Source organism: Cinclus cinclus, chromosome Z (genome assembly GCF_963662255.1).
Source record: "Cinclus cinclus chromosome Z, bCinCin1.1, whole genome shotgun sequence".
In the NCBI taxonomy this organism is placed as follows: domain Eukaryota; kingdom Metazoa; phylum Chordata; class Aves; order Passeriformes; family Cinclidae; genus Cinclus; species Cinclus cinclus.
This window is the reverse complement of record NC_085084.1, coordinates 29,489,890-29,515,453: the sequence shown is the minus strand read 5'-3', so window position 1 is coordinate 29,515,453 and position 25,564 is coordinate 29,489,890. Positions and strand designations below refer to the sequence as shown.

The window sequence follows — 25,564 nt, the reverse complement described above, 5'->3', positions numbered from 1 at the left end:
TGCTACCAAATGGGACAGCTGGTCTGGATATTCTAATTCTAATTCTAATTCTAATTCTAATTCTAATTCTAATTCTAATTCTAATTCTAATTCTAATTCTAATTCTATTCAAGGTAACCTTGTGATGCAAAAAAACCCCTAGAATCTTTCCTATTAGCAGCCAATCCTGTGTGACAGTGATTTCCAGAAATGCCATTATTCTTTTGTTCCCCAAAAGGCTTCTGGTTTTAAGAAAAAACTTGCATAACTCATTCTTGTTTTCAGTTGACTGGTATAGATGGCCACACTAATCCTTGCTAGCAGACTTTCTCATTCTCTTGTCACAAAGAGAAGAAAACTGATCCATCATTCAAATGAATTGTAACCCTGATTGAAGCAAAAAGAGATCAAGAGCTAAGAAAGCTGGATGAACTACTTACAGCAAAAAAGATCATGAAAGGATATGTTCACCCATTTTGACCTCTGCATGTCCAAACTTGAGTCTTTTAGTTCTGGAAATAAAATTTTTCAGTGTGAGCAGTATATATCTGAAGTTTAATACTGAGGTGTTGCTAAATTTTCATCAGCAGCAAGCATGCCAGCATTAAGAGCATTTTAACACTTAATAGAGTGTTAGATCAGTTTCTCTGAGCACAAATCTCTTGCATACTTGAGCTTTTCAAAAGGCCGTTTTAATATCTTATGTTTGTTCTGTCATTGATCTTACTTTCTTAAGGTTTTAGCATCTAACCATTTAAAAGGAAACTTGATTTAGGCTTTATAAATTTTGGTGGGGATTTTTCCTGTACTAGTTTCCTTGAAAACTCCTAGAAATACTGAGTCAAGAGAGGTATGTAGAGAAACAATAGCAAACACTAATCTGTCAAGTTTACACTAATTTTGTTGTAAAAGTATGTCCTTCCTGTTGAATGGAGGTTGCCATTCTGTTCAGAAGTGGTACTAAGTGCTTCTTTATATTTGACCCCAAACAATACATATTAATGGGTTTATCCTGCAGTCTTATGATTAGCTGAAAGCAGTAGATTCTCTTAGTTTAAGTGTTTAGTATTTGCCTAAAATTTGTTAACATTAATACCTTCCATTAATACTAATATATCAACAGGCTCAGTATGTCATTAAAATGACAGGACATCACATATGATGTTAATATTATGTATTTCAGAAAAATGTTTTCTTGCAAAAGGCATAACCAGTCCCTTCAAATGTATTTTCTTCTCAAGAAAATCCAGACGGAATGCTAGCTCTTAGAACTAAGAGGCAGTCAGCTGAACTACCCACTTTTCTTCCTCAACTATTACCAGAATTACTGCAAGATTTTTTTTTGTTTCCTGAGACCACTGAATACAATTGATGTAATGAATCAGTCCAGAAGGACATCAGTATTTGACTATACAGGTGATTTTAACTCTGCAGAAGCTTTGTAAACACTTAAAAGAGATTTTGGTTGGGTCTGTTGCCCAAATATTTTGACTCTATGAGTATTAACACAGTAGACTTTGCCAAGGCAGCGATAGCTTCAAGTGAAAAGAACGCATCTAATGAAGAGTTTCAGAATTAAGAAACAGAACAGTTTACCATGGATAATTGTTTGTGGATCTTTAATACCTTCTCCAGCACTCTTTACTAAATGTTGGGTTTGCCCTGGATACATCTTAATTTGTTCCAAATGGTACTCCTAAGAACACCAGTAATTATCTACAGACACAAGCCCAGAGTGTTAGTTGTTTCACAAGGTACATCCCTTTATTATTGTAATCACAAAAACATGATTTTTACAGGAATGTTTAAGTGAACATTAATCAAAGCAATTTGATTGGTTTCATAAAGATCAGGTAAACATACTACAGAAGATTGTGTTGTACAGAACAAAAATACCAGCTTTCTGGCCTTGCAGTGCACATTTTAGTGCAAGTATTAAGACAAAATAGTGTTCAATTCAGCAATGTATTGCAGAACATCATGCCACAGTCCACTTTGAAGACAGTCAGGACATGCAGCTTATTAACAAAATGCTGTGATATATAAAAAAAGCCACATGTTAATTCATAAAATATATAGTGGTTTATTTGGATGATTTAAAGTGATTTCACTGTGGGATTTAGTTTTATCCAGGACAAACATCCAGAGTGTCTTGTCATTTGGAATATTCTTCTTTTAGGCAATGGCTTTGGCTTCAGGTAGGAATGCCTCCCAGTATTTTATTAGCTTGAAGAGAAGGGAAAAATCACTCATTAAGTACTAAATGTTGGAAAACACAATGCATACCTACCTCATCTTTGGCGTAAACTTGCCTCCACAAGACAAAGAATGTAGGTACTTATTCACTACTATTTTTACATAGTGAAAGAAAAAACACAAATAATAAATACACAGACCTGCTATAGATATGTTGCTACATGTTGAACACAGTGTTATAGAATACAATTACACAGATTCTTCTTAAAGATCAGCCACTTATTATTACCACTAAAGATACTGGGTTTTGGGTGCTTTTGGAGGGTTCTATTCCTGCCATGAAAGGAAGAAAGAACCCTTGTTTTGCAAGTAGGCCTACTTCTCAGACACTGTTTTAATGCTTTCCAATACTCAATAATAATTTGTACTTTTAAAAAAGAGCAATAAACATTTAAGAATCCAAGTCTCTTCATTAAGTACATACTGATTGCAGTTTACTCCAATCTCTATGTGAAAGTAGTAATTCAGTTTGAGAAGGTGACAAGACCCTCTGTTTGCCCATATCCCTAAGGGAGCTTATCTGTTGCTTCCCTGAATTACAGTTCTGCAAAGGCTGGGAAACTGCAATCATCATGTCATTTACCAATACAGTACAGACTAGTAGCTCTTAATGTTCTAGAAGCTGCTTTGCTTAAAACCCATCTTTTACTAACTAGCCTAATTTGGAATATATTATTTATTAACTTGTAAAAAGCTTAAAATTTATCTTACCTGCTGTTGTGTTTGCACTAACGATTCTAAGTACTCGATAATAACAGTTTTAAAGTCTTTCACTCGTTCCTTCTGTTAATAAATAAATTATAGCATATTAACTTCTTAACAAATTTTGCTTGTAATGTCAATATTATCTAGTAGAATTGTCATTTACTTCGACAAAATTATACATGCCTCAAATCTTCCCACTTCCTTGCGAATGGTTTTGGAGATCTGTTCAAAATCTTTTTCCCCTTGCTGAACTTTTGTCTCCCACTGGCAAAGGAAAGACATACAGAGGTAAGATTTTGTGCTGTCCATTCAGTCCACCCATACCTGAACATTTCTAGCACACTGATTGTCACTTAAGAGCTAAAACGACCTATTTGATTGTTTTGACCTATTTGAAAGAAAATCTTTAACAATTTTAAATTTGTGTTACAGGATGTTATCAGATCAGTTTCAACAAAGGTATCTTTAAAGTGATGCTATCTGTAGATAAAATGTAAAAAGAACATTTAACAACTTTTAAAAAATATTCTTTAGAAAACAAAATGTATTGCAAAAGCTTTACTAACTATTCCCCTTACAAACTTAGGAACCTAAACCTGTCTAATCAAGCTTGGAAGAGCCTCAAGTTAGTTCCCCATACTTTCTAACTCCAGAAGAAATTAGTAAATCTTCAACTCTGCCTCTTGTGAAGTATTTGATTATCACTATCATATTTCTGTTGAAAATGACAAGCTACTGAGGATGTGTTTATCTGCTTTCCAAAGCATAACACTTTTTTTTCAGTAGCAACTGTTTTCATAGAAAGCTGGAATAGAAACCTTACTGCCTGTAAGAAGATCACTAGAGGAAAATTCAGAGGAACAGATGTTTCTTAGGGGGTTTTGCCATATTGGGAGCATTGCATTCATGTAACAATATATGACACCAGGTCGTTTCTCCTTAGTTTCTGTGAAAAGACATCGAGCTAGACAAGAAGGGATCATCAGCATCTACATTGCCTTGTAACTGCTTTTACACACCTATTGCATTGTTAAATTTAAACTAGTTGTGTAGATAAACTGAAAGCCCAACAGCAGGCTAGCAGTTCTTTGAAATGCAACTGTATCTGTTAATCTCAATATATTATCTCAGAACAAATATATTCAGTAACATTTATCTTCATCACAAAGAAGCAGCAGGGAAGCAACATGCTTCAATGTAGCATGTTCCTGTCAGCAATCCAGGGCTGCCAGTAATTAAAAAAACCCCATTTTGCTATGCAGCGTCAAGTTTCTAGTGTGAGATAAGCATCATCTGTGTTCCAGTAAACATCTCCATATTTATAGTTTTAGTGTATATTTATTCACAGTCCCCTGACTGCCCTTTCAGATATACATTATGAAGCCATTTAGTATAATAGCAATAGTATCTTCATGGAAGATCAGCCTCAAGAGTTAACTAATAACTGAAATAGTACAAAGCACAACTAAAGTGAAATATATTAGGATTGCCCATACCTTCCTACCACGTCAGAGGAGCCTGAGATTTCTGTGAAAGCTTCTATAGGCCTAATGAATTCAACATTTCAGTTCCATCATGCCCAAATTGCAGGTCCTATACGAATTATCATTGGGTAACAGCTGCCATTTTATAGTATCTGACGTGAGGAATCTCTCATTCAATAAGGTATCTCTAGGATTGTCCTTCCTCCCTTTATCCACAAAAAACAACCAAGTCATGGATGATGCTTAGGCTTCCATTTGCAATTCCTCCAGTCAGAGGGTCCATTATTACAGAATTCTCAAATCTGAACACATTTCAGTGGCAGTGATAACTTTCAGTTGACACATTTAAACTGTGGGTTTACTAAAAATGTTCTCTAATTATCCAATAATGGAGGGGAAAAAAAATCCTTCAGAAAAAAGCAATTACTTTAATATCGGGACTGGGAAAGAATCATTATTTCCCACTACTACCAGTAATCAGGAAATTTATTGTGCATGAATGGGTGACATCAGAAGAGACAATCAACTTAAATGTGGTCACACAAGAGTAATTGTAGGCTTTCTCAGTAAACAAAGGACTTTTTTAAGGAAAAGAAAATCAAGTTAATGAGTAATTTCAATACTGTATGTGAAATATATCAAATGCCAAAAAGAACAAAGGAGCATGTGGTTAGTGACCAATGAGGAAGCAAAACAAAGCAACTGTGTAAAAGAGCTTGAAATCTGCAATAACGTTCTTCCATTATTTAATGGGAGAGCACTAGAGCATACTTAGAAAGCATTAGTGTTAAATAATTAAGATGTCCTACCTCTTCAATTTCCTTAGTGAAGCATGATAGAAAAAGTGTATAAATTATGATACTTCAACATGTCAGATTTACTTTTACTGAAATTACACCATATATACATGCATATATATATGGGTAGAAAAGCTGCATATTTAAGCAAAACATGGGAATAGTTCTCTATTAGCTGTCTTTGCTGGATTTACCCAAGTCATCTTAGCTTTAGAAACCAAGAGGTGTTCCTCTGCCTATCCAGCTAAAAGCATTAACTTGTACATGTTCCCTCCCTCCCATCCCCCAGACTCTGTAGGGACAGTATTAACTGTCTAACAGATCATATAATGAGTAAAAATTGCACACATTCAGTGTTTTAAGTAAATTTCTATTAAAAACTTCAGTAAATATGGGAAACAGCAAGTAAGTGATTTGTAAACAAAAATGATATAAAGCAGCATTAATGCAAAATGAATGAGCCAATGCAGAAAGTCTGACCTCCAAAATGTAGTTTGATTACATTACCTCTTTTATCTCATCTTTAGCTTGCTGTAATTTATCAGGTTTGTTGGCAAGTTGGAGCTTTGCTTCAGCTTCACGTTTTTTTTGTAAAGTGACCTGAGCATCTTGCCACTTCTGCCAGCATTTCATTCGATGGTCAAACACACCCTATGAGAATAGACAAACTTATTAAACAGCTGGACTTGTTAGACCTATCTAAATTCCCAGTAGGAAAAAATTATTCTAGGATAAAGCTGGAACAAGTAGTATACTCAAAGAAACCTTAGCGTGTCTACTACATACTGCATTTCACTTGACATCATGCTTGCACAGTTCAGTACCTTCCACAAACAACAGGCTATTCAAGAACCCTTTTCAGAGCAGACACTTCAGTGCTCCAAATCATTTTATGCCCCTCATTTTATCAAAACACTACTAAAACAACCATTATGAAGTGCTCTATTATGCACAGAATTTTCTAAACGCAGATACTAGCAAACTGTTCATGCATATGGATTACGTGCATTTCCAGCAACATGTTTATGTTAGCAACGGACTAAAGCAGCAGAAGTAAAGTACACATATCAAAAAAAAAAAAAAAAAAGAGAGAGAGAGGAAAAAGAAAAAAGAAGTAAAAAAATATATGTATTTCCAACAACCTGGCAAGTTCAAAGGTGTTTCTGGACAGAATTCACAGATACCTGTTCTCATGTCTACATCTAATCATGCTGTGCAGCATAGCTTACACTTAAATTAAATATTTTCTTTAATGAGATGCAGATCCACAAATTGCACTTTTTTTCTTATTTTAAGACAGTACTGGCTATCTACAAAATATAGAATACCAAATTATGTTCTTCCACATTTATGTATGCTTACTGTAACAGTAAGTAATCTGAAATAAACAGGTGCAGTATGCTTAGACACAGTAGAGTACAGTATCCCCAAATACTGTATACAATCAGTATTGGTCAAAGCAGGTTCCCATTTTGTCTGGATCTTACCACTCTATTCACATTTTCAATCACAGCCATTTTTAACATTGGAGTAACTCATGAATGCTTTCACTTTACCCTGCTAGAACATCAGGGAAGATGTTAATCATGTTTTACATGAGCAAATGCACACATTCATTTACCCTTTTAAGATGAAGAATATGATTTAAACACTAAATCAGTACTTTTCCTGGTAGTACTCACTTTTACTGCAGCAATCAGACGAATGTAATCACCAAGCAGTTCTGAGAACACATAGAAATCAGCAAAAGCTTGCTCTTGATGCAACTGATCTATCTTCTCCTCAACTTCTGCAAGCTGAGACAAAGCTCTAGATAGAGCAGTGTGGTCCTCCGAGTTACCTAACATGGCAGCACTTTTAGCAAAGGCAGCAGTGTTGGCTGAAAGCTCTGAAACACAGGAGTATGTTCAGCAAGACTGTGTTAATTTGTTAAATTACTCTGCAGCATAAATCAGTGGAGCAGAGGTTTAACTTCACCAACTGAAACGAAGCTAAAGATCACAGTGAGATATACAAGGGCATCACAATGAAACCACATTTAGGAGAAAGACTCCTGTGCAAAGAAAGTCTACCAGTAAATGCTTTGTTTGCTAAGTCTGTTAATGTCATGCTTAGTCTGTCCAGCAAAATAAACGAAAAAAAAAGTCATTTCGGTATTATCCAACTGCCTACTTCAGAGAAAATGCAAACCCACAGAACAAAAGGCAAATTACCTACAGAACAAATTTTCAGAACAATTTTAACAGAAGATTTTTTCCATTTAGTTGAGTGTGGAAAAAATCCAACCCTTTCACAAAATCATCATCTCTGAATGGAATTTATTTCTGTTGGGCTGTTTTATTGACTATAAATAACTTTTATGAGTGCATACTGTAATGTATTGTCACATTCTGATATGCCTAAAAAAACCCCAACCAAACCTCACATATCAGCATCTGAGAATGTGAAGTTTTGAGTTTATTTATTAACAAATACTGGTGCAACGGACTCCAATCCCATGTAAGTAATCCTGTACAAAGTTTAGTTCCACGAAGGACCTTTGAACAAATGTTTGGTCCAAATTACTTCAGGTTAGTATGCAACTTTGCCAGTCCTGCAGGAGTGATTGCAGAAGGAAGCTGTCTTCAGATATTTAAAGCCTTTACAATTTAAACACAACTCTAAGAAAAAAATCCAATGAACCAACACTTCTTCAAATCTATAAAGCGTCAAATCAACCACAAATAAAGATTTCCATTTTGTATTACTTCTAAAATACTCCTTTGCCTTGAGGATAGGTGGCTAAAGATATTTTAACTGCAGAGAGTAATTCTTTATTAGAATTATGAGAAAGCAACTTACAACATTTTCATGAACTTTTGGAAATGCTCAGAGGTGACACCATATTTTAACATCATACAATATCATCAGAAAGCACACTCAAGGTCTTTCTTGAGCTACAAATTCAAAATTGTGGCTTTTCTAGGGTTTTGTTTGGTTTGGTTTTTATTATATTTGGTTTTTTAAAATAATCTGATAGAAATAATCTCTGACAAAAAGCAGCACAGGTTATTACGATATAAACTTACAGGTTTTGCTTATATCTTAAATAAACAAGTAAAAAGCTGATATTCTGTGACTACCTATTTTCCCAGGAAAGTTTACCTTAACAGTAGCTTGAGGGTATGTCATTATGCAGACTAAATTAAGAATAAGAAATTCCTGTGTAAGCAGTTAAACTCAGATAAGAGAGCAATACTGAACCAGAAAGTGTTTAAATGAATCTATGCAGCCACCTCTTGTTCAGAAAGAAATTACTCTTGACATGAGACCTAAAGATAAATTTATGGATGTTTACTGTAGCAGAATCACTTGCTATGTGTGATAATGACACTGTGCAAAGGAAAAAAAATATGCCACATAATTATAATGACTCTAGGAATGACAGATACTCTGGTTGAATGGAAAATTAAAGACAGGTATACAAAAATACTAGAGCAGTTTAAAATAAAAGATACAGTTAGAAAACTTTTGCACTAAAATACATTGTATAACTATTTTAGTTAAGAGTTCTGACATGCTGAGCTCTTGTTTCATCACCATTTCCTACCTCTCATGTAAAAGTAAAGTTACCTTTTCTGTGGCAGACTAATGCTTCAACACTGGAATGAAGCTTCCTAAGTTGCTGATCCAGATTCTCAAACTGCTGCTGTTTTTCTTCAAACCACTGACAAAAGATGAAAGAGTCAAGCATTACAAATTAGATTACCAACATTTCTGGTTCTAAAGAAGCAAATTATCCAGGTACTTCCAGGGTGGTCAACTGATGCAGCTAAGAATTCATGCCAATAAGGAAATTAATAACCCATTTTCTACTTCTACAGCTTTAAAATGCAATTGTTGAGGCTCATTAATTCATCTCATTATTCAAGCCGAAAAATCAGCTCTTACTGCATCCGATTCATTCATCTTGATTGTCATTTTGTTGACAGCGTCGGCAGCCTTGTTCACCATCCTCAATATTCCTGCTCCACTCAGAGCCTGGGTGTTAACTGCTCTCGGCAGCTAGAATTGAATGACAAATAAGGGCAAAGAGACTGGTTAAAAGGATGGAGGTTTAACTGGGCACAAGGGGGAAAGAAAAGGATATAGTGCTTTCTTTACTCCTATGTGTTTCAATATAGTGGAATCTAATTTCTCAAATTTACTACTTCTACATTCTCAAGAGGAAAACTTAAAAATATAGACTATTTACTTTTCTTCTACATCTTTACATTTAAATGGAACAAACAAACCACTTGTCCAAAGCTGTTATGAACTAGCCAAATGTCCTAAATGGCCACTTATATGCTACAATAAACAAACAGCCACTACAGGAACAGAAAAGCTTAGATTTATAACAAATTAGACAAAGAAAATTTGGTTACATGTTTAATTGTAATGCAAACCATGCACTGCATGCTAATAATAAAATATTGATGACTTTTTGCTTTTCAATATAAGGCTATAAGTGTATCTCAAGTACCAAGAGAACATGTTATCTGCATAGGTACTGAGAAACCCTCAGAATTAAATTAACAAACTTTAAATTTAATTGATATTATTGTTCAGGCTAGACTGAATATGGTATACAAGGTGGCCCCTATGTCAGACCGTTTACCCTTCATATGATGTTTTGTCAGTCAGCAGCATTGACAAACCCATTGTAAGTTATCTATTGATGCTGTTGTCAGTAGGGAGGCCTCTGTGACTTATTAGTATAAGTAAGATACTGACATTAGCCAAAACACAGTTCAGTATTAGAGTGAAACCACTACGCACATTTATAAAGAGATACTATGTATCTCTAACAATATATTTAATATTGTGAAATGTACTGGATTAATAGTAAACATAACTGAAATCCTTTTTCACAAAATACCTAGCCAGGCCAGCAGCACTGCCAGCATTTCCACTTTATCCTACCAATATACCTCAAGCTGAACTCCTAGAGGCAAGAGAGCTGCTTCCAAGTCAGTTTAATTTTAGATCTTACTTAACAACCAGTAACATCAGAACTGAAAAGACCAACTCACTTGAGAAGTCACTGTACAGTAAATAGCTTTTTGTCACTACCAATGTAAGTTTTACCAGAGTCTGAGGCACACCATTACCTAAGTAGCCTCTGCCATTCTAGCCCATGAAGGGTATGGTCCAATTGGATTTCAGATTAATTTAGGGGATTGGGTCTCAATAGAAATATATTTGAACATATTGTTTGGTAGGTTACCATATCTAGAAATAAATAAGAGAAGGTAAAGGAACAAGTACCTCAGAACTTTCCAAGAATTGTCTTAAATCTGGATCCTGTAGCAAAGTTGGGTGCTTTACTGTTCGCTGCAGATACCTATGATTTTAAAAATTAAAATATCAAGTAACAGAACAGAACATACTGACTGTGCAGATTTAATGTGCAAACTGACTGAACATAATGCAGTGCCAGACACTCCACACCACAGTATTACATTATAAAGGTTGGGTAGTGTTTTACAACACAGTTTGTTTACACCAGAAACTCCTTAAGGTGGGGCCCACCATATCTGTATGTTGCACAGCAGTAAAACAACACATTTCTTATTTTAAACAGCTGAGTGAAGACATACTCCTTTATTAACCAGTTTATGCCAGAAAAAAAATGAGCTTGTTTTTTGCACAGTACAGTAGACAGGTAATTTTTGTTACAGGTAATTCTGGCTGATTTATTTTAGAATTATAGGAAATCTTGGATAAGCAAGTTGATTATGGTCTAGGTATAAACTATTTGTATGCTGGACATACTACAGTCTTCAATCTCCATTTACTTCTAAAAGACTCATACATACAAGTAAAATTCAATGCAACTCTTTCCTCTTTTTTTTCTGTCCTTCTGTTTAGACCTCAAGTGTAATTTTTTATCCACCCTCCATTAGGTACGACCACCAGATCCTCATCTGTTTTTTCCTGAAGAAGGTAAGGATTGCAGTAAAACTATTTTACATATTAGATTGCTCAACTCTTCTTCCTTGTTCTATACTCTGTATGAAGTACAAGTTAAGGTTAACATGGCAGTATAGCAGGAATAGGACCTTGCCCTGACAAAGATACTTGAACAGTATCAGCTGCCTATCAGTGCTGGGTGACAGAGATCCAATATCTCATGCCAAAATTCAGCAAGTCACATCAATGTCATCAATGCACATCATCAGAAGCCCATTTTACTTTCCTGTGACTGAAGGTCTCTTCACCCACCTTCCTGTCCAACAGCTGGTTTGCTATAGAACTAATACATTGCTGAAAGTGTCTTAATTCCTTCAACCCAAAAGATCTACAGAAGCTGGTAATAGTAGTTTTACTTAGCGAACCTCTGCAATCTTTATTTTAAGGCTGAAACAAGTTAGCTATAGCCATTTTTATGAATAGGGCTACTCTTCCTGTTATTAGTGGGAATTACTCAATTTCTACACAAAAGACAGCTGTATACATCTCCAGAATTCATTTAACTACAGATCACCAGGGTTGTAATTACAGAACCTATACAGTATACTACAAGTAATTCTGCGCCTAGATAAATATCAGCTAGATGCACACATTACCTTTCTAGAGCTGCTCTTCTTTTCTCTACAAATTCAGTAGATGAAGAATCTTCTTTGCCTACTTTAACCTTGGTCATGCCTTGAAGGAAACAGCACCATATTGATTTTATTTTATCACAGATAAATCATTAACATAACTGATGTGATTAGAATATAAGCCTCACCTAAGTTTGCATATTTAAATAAAATTATAGTGAAAAACACTACATAGGAACATAAAAAAAATCAACTGCATGCTGCATCGTTTTGTGGAAGTAGCTCTGTGAAATACTCAATTTCCTGTTATACTAATTGTGACTAACAGGAAGTAAAACTAGGTTAATTCGAATTTATGAAAATAATCTAAATGCTGATCAGTCTTAGTAGCAACTCATGTCCAGAAAAAGAAAACAGTTACCCATATAAAGCAGAATGCAAAAATGTCCTCAGTTTATAAGCCTATTCACTGGTATGCTTATTACCATTATTTTCATTCTACTATATTTTTTCTTCTAAGTTCTAAAACTAATAGCTTTTAAATTAACTAATGCAATATAACAAGTACTGAAAATTCTGAACTGAACTGCATGGAGAATAACATCAGCAGAATAAAATGTATGCAGCTTTACAGTATTTCCTCTGACAAGAGTGGCAACCAGTTACTGATGTATCATGGCATGGGAAATAGATTCAATCTCAGCAACAGAGGAACTCTATTATAACGGAGAGACTGAAGTCACTATTTTTCATGCTAAAGCTCTAAACTCAGAGTTTAGCAACCCGAATTCCACCAAAAACACCACGAAATACTGGACAACAATAATTATTCTTATTTCCTAAAAAAACCGGAAAGGTATTTTATTATACAGTCCAGACGTCTGATTTCTAGCTGTAGTATATTTCTTATCTGTTCCCTTTGTGTTTCTTCAGCTAAAAGTTTTGGGATCTGACTATGTACTCACTAATCTGTCAGGTCAACAGTTCCCTAAGTTCCTCACCCATTCTCCCTTCTGGATTTAGAGGTCTCACACAGTAACACCTGGAGGAGACAAGCTGCAAAGCCTTACAGGAACAAGAAGGAACCCTTAACCTCACAGAGAAGCCTTAGTTTTTCCCTCCTCTTCAACATGATGAAAATAAATCTGCTAAAGATTTTTTTTCCAAAAGTATTCTATTACATTACAGCATAATGTAACTAAATACATACATTTGTCAGTAAAATTGAGTGTCTTCAAATACAAGGATTAAAGTATTCAAGGGAAGTTGAGGCAGTTCACATCCTCGTCTTTTTATACTGCAGTATTACTACACAATGATATTTTACTGCAGCAAGAAGGAAATCCTGGCTAAATACAAAAGAGCCTTCTTAGCTGAACTTTGAACACAAATTCATAGGAAAAACAAAATAAACAAACAAATGACCCATAAGAGGAATTCCTACCCTGTAATAATGCAAGTTATTTCTAAATATCTTGCCAGATTTCTTTCTCTGCTAATATAAGCCTATTTAAATGGAAGTACTAAGACTGTTTCTGTAGACCAAGCACTCTTCTAACCCTTCACAGAAAAAGATCCATGACATAATAGATTATTTTCTTTAAAAATGAAAATGTGATTTTCATATGCACTTACGTAAGTAGTGAGGTGCCTCAATGAATGTCCAATTCCACTTCACAACTGACTCATTTTTATCCTTTTGTTCCACAGTCAGTAATTGATGGACTTGAATTTGTAGTTAAGATCTAAAATTTCAGCCTCTACCTCTCACCATAATGAAACTGGAGCTTATAACTCCAGGTGTTACCAACAGTGTAACAGAATGAACAGACCGGCAACTACTTTTCTACAACACACACTGCATACCACTGAATTTATCACATTATGTATTAAGACTTTAAACATAAACATGCATAATGCAAAGACTATGTCACCTTACTTTCAGGTGTTTTGTCAGCTCTCTGCTTTAAGATGCATTATTTCAAAACAGACTAGAATAAATTCCTTCGTTTCTCCAGAACTGGAAACATACTGACTACATGCTCTTGAACAGAACTAAGCAACACCTGTGAAGTTCAACTTCAAAGAGGGAGTTTCACGCTCTTTTAAAAATATTCTCCAGAGTCTGAGTTTTCTCAGCCTACCTGTAGCTTAAAATCTCTACACAAGGCTTTGAAGCACCAGCCAGTACTTGCTTTCACTGCACTCCCACCGTTTTAATGTCTTCCAGGTATATCAATTTTTATGCTGGTTTTGTTCAAGCGGCAGCTGAAATCCAGCTGAATTTGACTGTGATACAAGCACTACATTTTCACATAAATGCACACCATCATAAATGCCATAATGTTGTATCATCCAAAGGACATGATCAGAAGCCTCATTCCATTTCCATAAGCCCTGTCAGCATTTGGAATTTACTTTTACTTACTTTTTTGTTATAGGAAAAACTGATTATTACAGAATTTCCTGTAGCTTTCAAGAACTAACAAAAATTCAGGTCAAATTTTCAGTCTCTCAAGCTTAAAAACACAGTGCTTTTCCACAGAAGTAAAATCATGAATTTTCCAAGCCTCCTGCTGCCTACATCTACTCAGTCTACATCTACTCCCACTTAAATGAAAATCTGCTGCTCTGATTATCTTTGCAGACTAAACTGCTGAAAATAAGTCCTGCCATTGTCCACATAACAAACAACATTCTGGATTCAAACCACTTATTTATATCAGTAAAACAAAAGTCTTTAACAGGCTTTACTGTTTTAAATATTTACCTATTTTGAAAGAACTTCTCCTACTTAGAAATCACTAAACTGAAGTTGTTTTAGCACACTAGGCATTCAAGTCAAAAGTTGTTTTTTGCATTAAGACCATGCCAAACTTCTGAGAGGGTTTGCATTCACCATGATCAAAAGAAACAAAGAGAAGTATCAGATATCTGGAGTATGTATGAAGCTCTATATATTGCAGGGAATTCATAACAGCTCAACTTAAAAATATCCTTTATTTTAACATCCTTGTTTTGATAGACTTATCACCCCTTGAAGGGAAAGAATCATAGATAAGAAACACAAGGTCATGCATTAAGAGACACCCTTTTCATTATCAACACCAGTCAGAGTTAGGAAGAGGCCATTACATATCTTTCCAATTTAATATGAACTTTCTGAAAATACAGAACACAAAGACTGTTTGTACCACCTGAGAAGAAGCAAGCAGTATTTATGCAGAAGAGTAATTTGTGTTCAGTACTTAAGTGTCACCTTATTGGAACTGCACTTACCTACAATACTTTTTTCTGGAGCTGGAGGCACAATATAACCAATATGCATGTATTTTGTTGCTAATTTGCTGTGCAGGCCAAGAAAATCACTGAATCTTCTTTTAACAGAGAATTCATTTTTGTGGAATATTGAAAGTGATGTCTTAAAAAAAATAGAAATGTTGTGAATTACTGATCCATCTCAACTATAATACAAAGTATTCAGAAATTTTTGTTGCACTTCCTACCTTTGTTGTTACTCTGTATGCCATATAAGCATTCATGCCATCTCCTGTAAGAAAATTGAAATACTTATCCCAGGCCAAGATAGTGTAATCCTGCCATACACTTTTTAGACCAAAATGTACATTAAATAGATTTCCATTTAGATGCTAAAAATTGCCAAATGAAAACTAAAGCGGAAATCATGCTAAAACCTAAGAATAGTCTTCAATTGACTGTCTTCAATTAAGACAGTCTACCATCTGAATTTCTATGGTCAAGGAACTTACCAACTTTCTCTGGGTCTGATACATTGATTTCTATATCAAACAAATCTCCATTTGCTTCCTCTTCAATCTAGGAAAAGGATATACCACATTTAACGAGGTAAGAGACATCCACACTATGTACAGGTACAAGTATAAGGATATAGAGGAAGGAAAAGAAAAAGTCAGTATGATTGTATTTATGAAACATTTCCAGTCTTCAATGTTAATATACTTTCTAACACTGACTGTGGTTACAACCAAAGTTCTTGTGGTGAACTTGGCAGTGCTAAGTTAACAGTTGGACTCAATGATCCTAAAAGTCTGTTCCAAACTAAATGATCCTGTGATTTCAGTTTTAAGCCTTACTGCTAAAGCTTTCAGTACAGCAGACTTAGGGGTCTGTTCACTGTATCACCTACAATGCCAGCAGACACTGTGGTTCATAACCACTCTCATTTGCAATGTTTCTGTGCGTCTCTAATCGAAGGACAGACATTCCTTTTCATTTAACAATATCTGTAGCAGAAGAGCTTTGGAAGGCAAAAGCAACAGATAAATTTTCTGATACTTGTCTGAGTTCTAGTCTTCCAGAATTTCATAATCTTTTATGTACTATACCTAAGTTTGATAAAAAGAGAGATCTTAAGACATGCCATGGCAGAAGGGACAGTACCAGGGCTGAAGGGGGCAAAATCAGAATCAACCATCATGTGGTTTCTGGGGAAGTAGGCATCATTGAGTCACAAGTAGGTCTGGTTTGCAAAGTCACTGTCTAGTAAGATAACTCCCTAGAATGAATGGCATTCAGCAATGTCTACCCTTTGACTGGAACACCAAAGGTAAGTAGCAACATTAAGACTACAATTATGCTCAGCTCTTTGTTAGCATGCAGGATAATGCTAAAAAAATAGGAACAGCTTCAGAAATACAAGCTGACGCTAAGATGCTAGTTAGAATTATTTTACATTAATAACATCTCTCATGTATCAAGTTCACAGCTTACTTCTGCACACACTTTTAAAATATCTATTCTGAAGGAAGAGAACTTATTCCTAACACTACCTAACTCAAATACAATCACCTTGGTAGTGAATTCTTGCAGTTTTTTCATGAGTCACATTCACACTAAACGTCTTTTGCAAAACAAACAGCAAGGTTTAATGCCATGCGTCAACATTTAGGAACTGGCATTTGAGAACAAGGTAAAATCTAAAATTCCAAATGAAACATTTCCATAGTTTCGAAGTTTACAGCATACCTCTTCTCTGGATCTATCAAAAATCACTGGGGCTGTTAAACTTTTCGATTCCATTCTGGGAGCCATTAATGTAGTAGGTGTTACAGGAGTGACTGCAGGAGTAGGTTCTGGTGAAAGTATTGGGTCCCTCTCCGGACTGTCCAATGAAACTTCTTCAGTTGCTTCTAGATAAACATTTTGAGTTAGCAACAAATTTCCTGAGCACCACAGATAGATATGCATCATAAAGACAACAAACACACATGCTAATGAATGATGATAAAATAAATAGCGCCCATTTGTTCAGGATAATTTTTTTCAATACATAGCTAAAAACAGATATGACATTTGGGCTTATAGTGCAGAATAGGTTAAATTAAGATCAATACTGCCTCCTCTTTTTTTGTGTATACTGCTCAGTAAAGAGTCTTTTAAAAGTAGTCACAAGCCACAAATCATTTATTTCTGTATGATATATTGTGAACACTAATTACTTTTTTTTTTACCATGGAAGCAACTCTTTTTCATCACCTGTTTAGAACTCTGAACAGCTGATTTAGTCATACAGGCTGCTCCACAAATCTCACTGATTTGGACCACTGGCAAACCACACATTTCCTGGGTATGCAGAAGTCCTTTTCCCTAGCTTAAATAAATTGCAATGCTGCGTTCTCACTAGAGACGCATTTTCAAGAATTCCAGTTTATTAAAAGATAACATGGACCCCAGAACAGTAATTTGATACCAAAACTGACTTTGCAATAGACCTCAAGTCCTTTCACAAACTAGACTTCTGTGGGTAAAAAGGCACTAAACCAAAGCAGACACTCGTTCTAACTTGAGGCTAACAAAGTTTGCTGTCATCATTGTATTTTGGAGCACATCACAGAATTGTTGAATTTGGAAAGGACTTTTGAAATCATCTAATCTAACCTCTCTGCTCAAGCAGAGCTCTAACTAGAGCAGGCTAAACTGGACCACACCCAGATGAATTTTGAGCATCTCCAATGAGGAAAATCCATCTCTTCCTTGGATAACCTGTGCCAGTGCTTGACCACTCTCACCAACAACAAAAAAAGCCCCAAAGCCAGCATCACCCTCTCACCCCCACCAAAGACAAACAAACAAAAATCTAGGACTTGTCTTATCTGGTTTTCAGTGTGTAGGCATTGCCTCCTGCTCTGTCAGTGGGCATTACTGAGAAGTCAGGCTCCCTTTTCTCCATTCCCTACCATACAGTATTTATACGCACTACAGGATCCTCCACACCCCAAGCCCCTACTCCAGGATGAACAGAACTAGTTTTCTCAATCTTATCTCTTATGCCATACCCTTTATGGCCCCAGTCATTTTCATGGCCTCAGTCATTTTCATGGCTCTGCACTGGAATCACTCCCATCTGTCCACGTCTCCCTTGTATTGGATAGCTCAGACCTGGACTCAGCACTCCAGCTGTGGCTTCAGCGGGGCTGAGCCAAGGGGAATGATCAATTCCTCCAGTCTGCTGGCATTGCTTTTCCTAATTTCATATTACAGATTTTCATAGCATTTTCAAACTAAAGTTAAAACCAAGCACCTCAATATATTCTCCATTGTTAATATGAACAAAGAATGCACAGCCTTTAATTGAAAATAATTATTTTCATAGCATTGCTTCATTCTTACTGCTAAATCTTAAAGAACATAAGCATCGGCTAATGCTTCCTCTTCTCAAATGCCACAAGAAGGACACTGCATCTTAAATCAATAAGGAATTTTAACTCAAAACCTAAGATTAGGTGGGAAATCATGCTGAAGCAGCTGCAAAAGAGCATTTAAATTGGCAGAAGAGCAATATTTCAACAAGAGGCAATTCTCTCCTTTGGTGGCTAACAGCATTCAACATATATGTTATACAAATGAATATATCACAAAAACATTTCTCAGAAAAATATGCACATACATATGCAACACAGTATACTACACACATGATGAAATGTAAAATATAAAATATTTATGAAATAAAGCATTGCACTTCAGTGCTTCCTTTCGTCCAGTTTCCTTTTTTACTAGCTGTATTCCAGCACATTCAGGAAACAAACCATTAACCACCACTACATACTTTTCTGTACCTTCAAATATTAGACAGGTTTAAAAAACAAGTTGCCTAACAATTCAAAGCACACATTTCTCACTTTCATTAGCTGAGAACACAAACCTCTTATTGTAAAGTATAACCTCATGAAAAAACTGTGAATTTCATGTAAGAAAGCAGCGCTGCTATAAGATGAAATGGAAGCAAACTTCTTCCTCAGGACTCCTCTTTTTCAGACTTGAATCCATATACCCATTAGTATCATAAAGTCATCTAAGCTGTGCATCAAATTAATTCCAAGCAGGATTGGCAAATTTTTAAAGCTGCTGTCTGGCATTTTTTTATTTTCCTGAAGGAACTTACCCAGAGGAAATAACATTTGTTTGTTTGATAGCAATAAGACAGTTATTTTAGGAAAAAATGAGAATTTTCGCCATTCTCCCTCTTGTTATCTCCCACTGCAGATTTGGCATGCCTCCAGACATTATGCAAATCTAGAAGCTTGACGTGAAAAAGATATGGAAGAGGATGATGGTACTGAGTTGGGAGCCTGGTGATGGGACAGGGAGAAAGTTATAACACTCTTTTGTTTAAAACAAAAAATATTCAAGGATTTTGAAAGGAAAAAGAAGCCTTGGCTTTATATAAAACAGCAGGCTCTTACATCTAGCTATTTTTTCCCCTCAGAAAAGCACCCTTCAAGTAGTACATGAGCTGAAGATCTATTTCTCACAAAATAGGTTTCTTCTGATGAACTGTAGCATTTATGCTTCTTACATATATCCCTTTACTTTGACGAATCAGATGACATGGTCTGATTAAAAAGTTTTATTGATAATTCTTCTGCTTGTTTTTCAGGTGAGCATTTTTCCCCATGTAAACATTAATTTGGTAGGCTTCACAGTAGAAACTACGGCACTTCCAGAAACATTTGCTATTAATTTTAGATCTTCACCTGAAAACTTAGCATTAAGTTGTGGTTTTGTGGTGTAGTTTATTGTTGGCTTTGGGTTTGAGAGGTTTTGTGTGCTTGTGTGGGTTTTGTTTGGTTTGAAAATATTCAGTGTCATAATTACCATGAAAATTGTAATCTACATGTCTTCTTTTCCAGGATAGTCCTCAAGAGCTTAAGTTCTCATTAAAGTGGCAAGCAACTACTCTGTACAACTTTTGGGAGGAGAACATCGAGACCCAACACTTAATATCAGCTACGGGAGTTACCAGAACGTATTAAGAGCTCCCACCAATCTAACAGCATATACTGTTACATATAAAAACATACCTTACAATCCATAAACAGTCTTTGTTAGGGATAACTGTCAAGTTACTTAGCTCCAAAAGAACATGAAGATACGCCATTCTGCTGTAGGAAACAACTATATATGCTTAATTAATATTCTACAGCCAACCACAACGTTTCTATCAAAAATCAAGCACAGGCCTTAATCTCAGCATTACACAGATCTTGTTTCTTTATTTTTCACCAGCAGTTTTTGTGAAATATCATCTTAGAAAATGCAAGTTTGCAATTCCTCACTAGCAGCTCACTTCAGCCACAAGTTATTTTTACTAGTCACACTTCCAAATGTCAGACCTTTAACATTCTGACATAGCTTGAATGATTAAATTGGCTTATTATTTTTGAAAGTTTGCCCATGTGAACATATAAATTTTGAAGTAAACTTAAGCAGAAGCTGTTATGCAGAACAGAGGACAAGCTATTAAAAAAGGCTTCTTTGTGCAGAGCAATATTTCAGAGACTTATCTAAACTGACTGTAAGAACTACTATACCCAAGTCATAACCCATGACCCTTATTGTTTTATCAGAAGTACCAAGCATAACCTGAATGAGAACAGAAATAATTTTAACACAACAGTCAGACACTAATATGACCACCTTCTGACTTCAAAGGTGTAGATTCACATGCTTTCATGCATTTATTTCTTGCAAAATAACTGAACAAAGAGATTCTAAAAAGCAGCAAGACATCTGCACAAATTCTTCAAACTCTTCATATCAGACACATTACATGACAACAACCCGACAGACACCATCAGCTATAAGCTTTTCTGTTCAGATGGGCCTGAAGAACATATCTTGTCTGGATCAGAGAATTATCACCTCCTTTTCTGTCTCAAATACCAAGGAAAAAAACGTAAAGGGGAAAAAAAAAACCTACAAAAGTAAACAACACAAAACCCCACCAAACAAAACAAAACAAAAAAAAAAAAAAAAAAAAGAAAAAAAATGAAAACAAACATCACCCCAGCATGCAACACAGTGACTTTTCCTCAGGATACTGTAACTAGACACTTCCATAACATGATCCATTCCCAAACACATTTCAGAGCTGAAAAAACAAAGTAGCAGTAATCTTTTACCCAAGAGAAGAGACAAAAAATTACAGTCTTCCACTTTTTTGAAGAAGGTGACAGAACAGTGACAAAACTTCACAGATGAGTTCACCATGTCTTGCTCTTCTAAGAGCACCAGAGGCAGAAGGCACAGATAGCTATGCCCTTCAAGGGCAATCCATGGTGTATTTGTGCAGTTATACACTGATCTTTGGGTTAACATTTTGGAAGACTAGTTCAATATCTAGCTCTTCATTGTACAATACCAGGTTACTGACAACCAAATTTTAAGATATATTTTCAAATTTCTCAAGATACATCTAGTATTGCCTCATTTGAAGCAAAGACCATTACGGTCTCCGCATGTTAGAGCTCTGTGAGGTAAGATAAAGTAATTCTTCTGGCCAAATAATTAACATTGTGACCTTTATTTTTATTCTAAGGGTGAAAGTTTTTAACTGGATTTAGCAAGACAGAACCAAGAACCACAACAAAACAGCAAAATTTACTTGTCTCCAGTGGCAATCAGGAAAACAAATTTCTCACATTTTTGAAACCCTGTTTTAAAAGTTCAAGGTAATGAATATCTATATTGTACATATTATTCTGTAGCTGCCACAGAAACATAATAGCAAAGAGGTTTTAAGCATAACCAAAAAAGCCTAAAACATTTCCCAGGTTATGTCCTCCATTAAAGCAGTGGAGAAAATCTGTACTGCTTCACCACCTTTTCCATGATGTTGCAATGTGAGATGGAAGAACGGAAAATTTTTTTTAAGTCTACAATAAGTAGAGAAGCATATCATCACATTTTTTACAAGTCTGAAAAACTATTAATTACTTCTGACCCTGAAGAATGGCAATCTCTGCCTTCAGGAGCCACAACCATGATTTCCTTTATTTTAAAGTGTCTACTAATTAAATTTGAAGGAACAACAGAAATTACAAAGCTATGGAGCTTCATTTCCTTTCCTTTCCACTAAAGTGCTCCTATAAGCTGTGCCAAGTTAAGACTCTTTGGAAATTCAACATGCCAAAGAAAAACCCTCACTTTTAAATTAAATTCTGCTTTCCTAGAAAACCAGACTTGTGCAATCATGCTGGAAGCAAGAAATTAGGAATCTCATCTTGCCTTTCTCAGGCTGTTTCTATACTATCCAGCAAAATAGTCCTAAGAAAGAAAAAAATAGTTATATTTGTGAGTTCAAAGTACTGGAACACAAATTCAACACAGTTTTTCAGAATGTATGTTTTGAGAATGACAGTGACACAAACACAGAAATTCCTGACTTGGGTTCAACTGCATTATACAGACTTCTTGCTTAGAACAGGAAACTGTGAAAAACATATTTTATCTCATGCTTCACAAATCACATTTGTTTTTTCCTCAATTTTAGACTATTAGACTCACTCTGTACTGTATATTGAACTTTAAAAGATCAGTCTCAGCTGAGGTAGATATGCAGTGTTAGATGCCTTCCATTCAGTGCTGCAAGCATTTAAGAGAATTTCCTACATGGCAAAACCCAAACTCATTAAATCAATTCCATGTGTTATTCTCACAGCATTCATTTCAGTTGAAACAATGTGGCTGCAAACACTTGTTCCTTCTGTCTGACTCCCCTCAGTACTTCAGTTTTCCTTTTCTTAATATTATCCAAAGGAGAATTGGCTTTCTTAAAATAAACACTCCAGATGGCTCTATGGTTATAAAAAGCTGGCTTTATATACTGAAGCTAAATAACCAAATTACTAACTAGTTCTAGGAAACTTGATTGCTAAAGCATTTACAATCTTTGTAAGTCAAAAAACAAACAAAAAAACCCCTCCCCTCCCCCCCCCAAAAAACAAACAAAAACACCAACCAACCAAAAAAAAAAGGTAAGATTACCTCTATCCTTTACTCCTTTTTTCTCTTAAAGCATTTTCAGAGTGGTACTAAACTAGTCAATACATTCGAACAGTGTCATGAACAAACAAGTTCAAATACTTAGAAAAACAAATTATGGAAGTTCAGAACAAATGTTCTAAATGTTATAAAGTTTGTTTTGGAATGATTACATCATGTAATCAATGAAGATGAGATGCCTGTACTCAAAGCAGACTGTCAGATAACTCAATATGAAGTAACAGGGAGAATTATAGTATTGAGACGTAACATTCAGAACCATCTTATGCACATAATATATTCCAAATATTACACCTCCTTTCTTGAATAGTTGATGTTCCGACAATTGTAATTGACAGCAACAATAACCAATATTAGGATAGCTGAAAACTGAAAACCGAAATAGCAACTGATTTATGAAGCTTTAGAAGCATTCAGTCTATTAACAGCTCACTTATCAGAGCTTTCACATCTCTTTCTAAAGCATGCAGTACTGACAACTGTCAGAGACACAACCATGCACCAGTGAAATTACAGGACTGGCCCCCTGTGCCAGTTTTCTGGCATTAAAACAGGACTATTAAGAAAGAAATACCTGCAATACAATCTAAATTCTCTCTCTCTTTATAACTGGAGAAAAGATTGGATTATGCATTATTATTAAGTAGAAAACAAGAAAGTAACTTAAGTAATGCATTTCCACACAAACAGATTTGAACATTTTGAATCACAAAATGATAAAGTCTGTTCTTACTGTCAGCAGAACATGGTAGTGACCAGCTCAATAGTCCCACACTACACACTGACTGTAAACACCACTGAGAAACTTATAAACAAACTTAACTAACAACAACTTTTCACAAGAAAAAACCTGTACAACACTGTCAAACTACTTAAAAGGTTTCAATCCTCCCTCTCAGAAAAGCACATTTCTTTCAGTCAAGGGTGAAGGGGTTTGTACAGGCACACCAGAAGAAAATGGTCATTACCAGCAAAGAGGTCTTCTCTGTCACCATCCAACATGATTTCTGCTGGCTTTGGACCATTGGAGTTTGTGCTGAGGTCTTCTGCAGGAAGACTTGCTGGCTCTGGAGATGAAGGACTTGACTGTTTTAAAAAAAAAGTTAAATAATTAGAAGATAAGCAGTTGCCATGTGTCCGTACATAAGAATGATTGCAACATTCTTTCATTGCAAAGAAGCAAAAGAAGATGTACAGCAAGGAAACCCTGTCAGCTATTTCTATTTTCCATTCCTAGCACAGCAACAATGAATAAAAACATGAGCTAGTCAACAGTCCTTTTAATTTCTTCATTTGAGAGAAAAAACAGTAAAGAGTTTCTTCTGGTTTAATTAATATGAAACAAAAGCTGCTACAAAATTATCTAGAATAAGTTTATTGGCAATGCCAAATGCAATTTGATTATTAGGTTCCTCCTGGAAAGGCTCGGATTTAAATCTGGATTTGCACACAGCCAAAAATCAATAAAGAAATCTCCAAGATACTCTTTTGTTCTATGATTGAAAAGATTTTGCCATCCAAATAATTCAAGGCTGCTTGGAGCTGCAAGAAATTTTGATACCTTTGCAACAGGATTACTGCCACAGAGGATCACATGGTACTGTATATGGAAGTTGGGCTTCCAGAGATAATTTTTTTAAAATTGAAGACTAGAACTTGCCCTGTTGAAGACACTCAGGAAAACCAAAGCAATATTGAAACTGGGCCACCAAATGAACAGCTTTCTTACAAAATAAAAACACACATAATTCAAGATCAGTGCTTCAGTTAGAAAAATCTTTCTTGAAAAGATACCAACTGCATTTACTGTTGCAATACCAGCAAATTTGCAAAACTCACTTCTCAAAACTTCATCCAGGATAGCTAGCTACGGAGTTTTCAACAACAGTGTATTTATTCATGGATGCATGCAAGTATTAAAAAGATACTAGATGTTTAAGGCTACACTTCAAAGAACACTGTAAACTAGACAAGATTTTTAAAAAATACTGAAAAATAATGCAAAGTCACTGAAAGTCTGTCCAGATTGTATTTTCACAAGAAAGTAACTTAAGTAATGCATTTCCACACAAACGGATTTGAACATTTTGAATCACAAAATGATAAAGTCTGTTCTTACTGTCAGCAGAACATGGTAGTGACCAGCTCAATAGTCCCACACTACACACTGACTGTACACACCACTGAGAAACTTATAAACAAACTTAACTAACAACAACTTTTCACAAGAAAAAACCTGTACAACACTGTCAAACTACTTAAAAGGTTTCAATCCTCCCTCTCAGAAAAGCACATTTCTTTCAGTCAAGGGTGAAGGGGTTTGTACAGGCACACCAGAAGAAAATGGTCATTACCAGCAACGAGGTCTTTTACAAATACAGCACACGCAAGAGTCCTAGCAGAGAGGCCTTCTTTATAACTGGTTTTCATCCTTCTTCCCCCCACTTTATGT

At 35.4% G+C, this 25,564-nt stretch overlaps 1 protein-coding gene across 2 annotated transcripts in view; it reads right to left on the bottom strand.

The window, feature by feature from the left end:
* Window positions 1-1,715: 1,715 nt before the first annotated feature.
* Window positions 1,716-25,564, bottom strand: part of SNX2 (sorting nexin 2) — a 62,441-nt gene continuing 38,592 nt past the window's right edge. For both annotated transcript variants that reach the window (XM_062513598.1, XM_062513597.1), the window contains 14 exons: window positions 24,081-24,198; window positions 16,795-16,958; window positions 15,558-15,624; window positions 15,294-15,337; window positions 15,067-15,208; window positions 11,812-11,890; window positions 10,511-10,586; window positions 9,152-9,265; window positions 8,834-8,927; window positions 6,904-7,109; window positions 5,729-5,872; window positions 3,124-3,204; window positions 2,947-3,018; window positions 1,716-2,205 (listed from right to left, as the gene is read on the bottom strand). In XM_062513598.1, coding sequence (XP_062369582.1) covers window positions 2,155-2,205; window positions 2,947-3,018; window positions 3,124-3,204; window positions 5,729-5,872; window positions 6,904-7,109; window positions 8,834-8,927; window positions 9,152-9,265; window positions 10,511-10,586; window positions 11,812-11,890; window positions 15,067-15,208; window positions 15,294-15,337; window positions 15,558-15,624; window positions 16,795-16,958; window positions 24,081-24,114 — 1,368 coding nt within the window. In that variant the 5' untranslated portion in view covers window positions 24,115-24,198 and the 3' untranslated portion in view covers window positions 1,716-2,154. The remainder of the gene's footprint in view (window positions 2,206-2,946; window positions 3,019-3,123; window positions 3,205-5,728; window positions 5,873-6,903; window positions 7,110-8,833; window positions 8,928-9,151; window positions 9,266-10,510; window positions 10,587-11,811; window positions 11,891-15,066; window positions 15,209-15,293; window positions 15,338-15,557; window positions 15,625-16,794; window positions 16,959-24,080; window positions 24,199-25,564) is intronic.